The sequence below is a fragment of the Neovison vison genome, chromosome 5 (genome assembly GCF_020171115.1).
Source record: "Neovison vison isolate M4711 chromosome 5, ASM_NN_V1, whole genome shotgun sequence".
NCBI classification, from domain to species: domain Eukaryota; kingdom Metazoa; phylum Chordata; class Mammalia; order Carnivora; family Mustelidae; genus Neogale; species Neogale vison.
In genome coordinates, this window is record NC_058095.1 from 37,677,657 (window position 1) to 37,682,905 (window position 5,249).

General features: G+C 42.9%; 1 protein-coding gene across 1 annotated transcript; it reads right to left on the reverse strand.

The window, feature by feature from the left end:
- Positions 1 to 75: 75 nt before the first annotated feature.
- On the reverse strand, positions 76 to 5,134 carry SMG8 (SMG8 nonsense mediated mRNA decay factor). The gene is made up of 4 exons (XM_044248557.1): positions 3,335 to 5,134; positions 2,507 to 2,652; positions 1,167 to 2,039; positions 76 to 507 (listed from the first exon to the last, which is right to left on the reverse strand). Exons 1-4 carry the CDS (start codon positions 5,091 to 5,093, stop codon positions 310 to 312), a joined length of 2,976 nt encoding a protein of 991 aa, XP_044104492.1. The 5' UTR covers positions 5,094 to 5,134; the 3' UTR covers positions 76 to 309.
- Positions 5,135 to 5,249: the final 115 nt, after the last annotated feature.

Consider the following 5,249-nt stretch of genomic DNA (forward strand, 5'->3'; position numbering starts at 1 on the left):
ATTGTTATGACAGAAACATGTTTTATTATGGACAGTGAAACAGAAACAAAAGAAAATAGAGCTACCAACCAGATATTTTTATGTCCTTTTCTAGAAGAACCAATGTTTATTAGCAAGCTGTAGGTCCACTTACAATAAATATCAATTTATGAAATAGTGGAACAACTACTGTCCCATTACTGAACACCTGTAACCAAAGCACATTTTGGATTCAAGAAAATACAGCATACATGTACCAAAAACAACCCCCCTCCCCAGCACACAGCAAAACCAAACACCAGCTTTAAGATTGAACAGGCTGTAAAACGCTCATTGTGTTACTGCTTTAAGAACTCCACGGAGCACCTTGTAACTCATTAACTGCACGTTTTCCTTAGGAGGGAAACAAGGTCCTCTCTCAGTCACATAGGCGTAAGGAAATCTCAAAACCCAGAGGCCATCTGGTGGGAGAGTGATTTCTTGTTTCTCTGGGTAGAATACTGGACACGGTGGTGGGCCTGGCTGAACCTGAAAAATAAAGGTAATGCACTTATTTTTACATTTTTCAATAAGAAACACTTGAAAGGTAAATGCCTAAACAAACAACAGGTCCAAAGACCATATAAGATTAAGGAGATAATGGATAAGACCATTAAGACCATATAAGATTAAGGAGATAATGGATATGCTCCTAACTCTAATCATATTCAATATTACATTATTGGTCTCAAGTATTATCCTACTTTTCTACAGATTTTTAACTTCAAGTTCTGCCTTTAAACTATACAATGTGAGTTGATAGTGTGAACTGATTAACACATGATTTTTTTTCAAGAACTAGAATATTAGGGGCGCCTGGGTGGCTCAGTGGGTTAAAGCCTCTGCCTTCGGCTCAGGTCATGATCCCAGCATCCTGGGATCGAGCCCCGCATCGGGCTCTCTACTCTGCGGGGAGCCTGCTTCCTCCTCTCTCTCTGCCTGCCTCTCTGCCTACTTGTGATCTCTGTCTGTCAAATAAATAAAATCTTTAAAAAAAAAAAAAAAGAACTAGAATATTAGGTTGAAAAGGTATTTAAAATTTAAAACTGTTTAATGAAATAATTACTTTGGTATTATCCTGCACTTCTAAAAGACAAAACAAGCATCAGCATTTTTTATTTGAGGATGGAAAAGGTCGTATTTCTTACCTGGGGCATTAGTATTATCTGCAAAGGAGCATCGGGAACTACAACAAAAAGCCTCATAAGTTGAGCATAATGTGGTTTTAGCCCTCTACCCTGAGATGATGACAGAATATATAAGGGCATATCACTATTCAAGGCTTTTAAAGCGGACTCCTTTGGCCCACTTCCCATTACTTTCATTACTTTGTCAGGTCCTGAGCACATAAACCTCCGACCTCTAGAGTCTTCATACTCAAAGCCCACAAATGCTCGAGCTATGTCATCTCTCCGTCTTCCTCTTCCCATTACAACTGCACTTCTCTTTCCAGGAATAGCTTTATTTGGAGCAGGCCAAGAATTTGTGTCTAAGTCTCCTTCATCCTCGGCTCTAGTCCTGATGACAATGTCCCAAGGCATAAGATAGTTTGTTCCTGGAATAAAGCCCTGTTGGTCTAAACCTGTATGAAAGTTATAAGACTTAGCAGGGCCTAGTTTAACCAGTGACCAACTGGAGAATTTGGGTAGGAGACCTTTAGGACAATTTGAATGTAGCATGCCTGGGAGATACTCAACTGTGGATGCCTGTCTATCAACTAAATTTGGTCTCTTCTCAGTTTTTACTTCTCCTTGACCATGAACTTCTGGATTATCTCCTCCTGCTTGTGGATCAGCTGGATAAGTACCCAAACTATCTGTGGACTGGCCTAAACTCAAAGCTAAACTCAGGCTTGTGCTCTCTCCTTGGGTTTGAGGTTCTTTTTCTTTAAGTTTATCAGCATCTGCATCTGGAGGGGCAGGAGAAGATTCATTTTTGGCAGGAGCAGGATCTGGTGTACTTGGTTCAAATACTGGGAAATTGATATGATCCAATTTTCCACAACATTTTTCTTCCAGAAGCTATAGAGGAAGAAACAAAATAAAATAAACAACCTTGTGAACTCTTCATTTAAAATAACACACTCTGGGCACCTGGGTGGCTCAATGGGTTAAGCAGTTGCCTTTAGCTCAGATCAGGATCTGGGGGTCCTGGGATCAAGCCCCACTTCAGGCTCCCTGCCCAGTGGGAAGCTTGCTTCTCCCTCTTCTCACCCCTCGCTCGTGCTCTCTCACTATCTCTCTCTCAAATAAATAAATAAAATCTTTTAAAAAATAAGTAACACATTCTTCACTCTAAAAAACAAGATTAGCAATTAATGGGTAAGCAAGTAAGTAATAAAAAGAACTTTTCCTTGTCTATAGAGCATACTCCAGTCACATTTACTTTTCTACATACTTTACTTCTGAAAATATGTACTTTTACTTAAATGGTAGTTAACACACACACCAAAGGGAGGAAAAAGAGGAAGAAAAAATTTAGAGTCTACCTGATAAAAGTCATAGTTAGCTGCCTTGATATCAAAGGGATCATCTCGAGGTGCCTGTTTCCTTCCACAGTTACAGGCACCAGTAGATCGAGCTCGGCTATTGTGATACAGCACGGGAGGATTCCTATCGGCTTCTGGTTTTTCTCCTGGAAAACACATACAATGCAGAGTCAAATTTATTTTATATTCTATAGCATTTAACTTCAAAATTTCTCCAAACAGTATTTTGGAAATGAGAAGGAAAAATAAAAAACACCCAGTAAAAACACAAAATTTTGACTAAATATACACAGCAGAAAAAGCAAATGAAGATACAAAAAAGGATATATATTTTCAATCTGAAGTCTTAAGTTTTCTAAGACAATTTTATCATCATCATGGTGAGAATACATTTCATTGTATTCCTTTTAGTTCAACAAAAACTCCAAGATAAAAATGTTAATACAAAACCTTTGAAAATTTGTATTAACAGTTATCATTTACTAATTCCCTACGGTTCATCCTTTAAATACAGAAAATAATTAGTAGCCATAGATGTCATTTTCTTTTTACAGCAGGAGAGAAAACTTAAATTTGATGCAACTGAATTTCTATAGGGCCTTTTAAAAAAAATATCAAAACTAGTGAATAGCCTCTCTTAAAACACAAATATAGGGGTGACTGGCTGGCTCAGCCAATAAAGTATGCAACTCTCTCTTGATTTCAGGGTCATGAGTTTGAGCCCCACAATGGGCAAAGAGATTACTTAAAAATAGTAATTAAAAAAAAAACCAAGAATAAAAACACAGCTCAGTTCTGACTTCAAAATGCTGAGAGAATTTTAGCTACCTGATTTAGGTAACGAGTGAAATTTGTGTACACAGTGTTGATCAGTTAAACTCCTCTCCTCACAGAGCTGATGGCCATTGCTCCAAAACTTGTAGCAGTCTTCGTGTAACTGCATGGCATATTTGTGAAAGGCAGGACCCCTGGCATGTTGACTATACACTCGAAGAGCCTGAGCAAGCTGATTTTTATGGACAGTCATTGTGTAATTATGAGGCAAATTTGACTGATAAGCACTATGGGCCATGGGTAAAGCTTTTTGGCACCGGTTTTCTGAGAATTTGGTGTCAATATCCAAAAACCCTTCCAAGACTTTAATACTGCTTAAAATCTTAGATGTTAGCTCCCCAGTGGGAGACCCCAGGTCCTCCTCTTTCCCATCAATAGCTACTTCATACAGTTTTGAAGCTGCTGAGATCCACTTCTGGTAAGTGGGAAGTTCAAAATGGGAAGGCTGTGGGTTCCTGCCCACACTGTCATCAAAACCTTTCTTGCTTAGGACTAGCTCCACATGCTGCCATAGAAATTCCCGAAGGGTAAAATCCACTAACTGCCCAGAAGAACTGGAACTACTGCTGTCAATGTGGAAAGATAGCTGCTGTCGGCTATGCTGCCTCATCACCTGGTATCGCCTGGGCCCAGAAAGGGGTGCAGGCACCAGCAAAGATTCTGGGTCCTTCACAGTACAATGACTCCTGAGTTGGTCCAGCAACATGCCTACTGGGTCCTCCTCTTGGCTACCCGGAACTATGTACACAAAAGCTTGGTTGGCAGGCACAGTAAATAGGCAATTGATACTCTGATTAGTCAAGACACGACTCTTCCTAAAGATTCTATAGATCTGGTCCTCCAGGGCATGCTGCAGTCTCCTTTTGGGAGAATGCTTCTTGGGCTTGTCTGGATGAGCTGGGTCTTGGCTCCGAGGGGGTTCCACCTTGAGGGCTCCATTGAGTTGAAAGAGGAAAAGGAGTCTAGGTGGGCAAGGTCGGCAGTTTAGCTTCCAGTCTTTGCCAACTGGACAATCCTTAATGGCTGTTTTGAGAAGGGGCAGTACTTTCTGTCTCAGTCCATCCAGGGCTCTGAATACTCTATCGTAAGTGATGTCAAAGGAACAAGTAGGATGGACCAGAAGCAGGATGTGACAGACGGAGAAAAGGTAAAGGAGACTGAGACACTGCAGCTTCTCTTGATGCTTCCAGAACTCGTGCGCTTCTGCATGAGGTAAAGAGAGGCCACCTCCAGCTTCCCCGCTCTGAAGGGCACGACAAGCCCGCAGAAGCTGCGAATTGTCACAGATGGAAGTGAGAAGAAGATAAAGAACTTTGCTTTCCTGATTGTAATAGGCCTGCAGAAGGCTGTAGTCCTGGGAGCCGGGCTCAGTTCGGTTACCTTCAGCGGCAGCTACACCTCCCCGAACCGAATCTCCCGTCCCAGCCCCAGCGTCTCCGGCTCCACCAGCCTCCCCGACGGCTCCAGCCTCGGTCCTGATTCCAGGCCCCGTGTCCCCAGGATCTTGGTGGCGAAAAAGGGGAAAGACCTGTCGGTCGCAAACCGTATTCACAAGTGAGAACTTCTCGGAATTCAGTCGCAGAGCCGTCTTGCCGAAGATTCCCACCACGCAGATCTCATCCTCTCGCCAAGGAGGCTCCGGTCCACCAGCCACGCTCCCTCCGCCTTCTGTAGGGGATCCCTCCGGACTTTCAGAGCCGGTCCAGGATGAAGCGCCCATTAGAAGCTCTCGCAAGCTGACAGGACCCGCCATGGTGCGGAGACGTCTCTACACTCTTTCCGGTCCGCCCTGAAAACCCAACCGGCTGACGTCCACTTTCGAAATCCCTCCTCTGCTTCTTCACTTCCTGCTTTCCTCTCGCTGTAGGTTCCGCCTCCCGCTCCTCCTAGTTCCTCGCGGTTTCCCCAG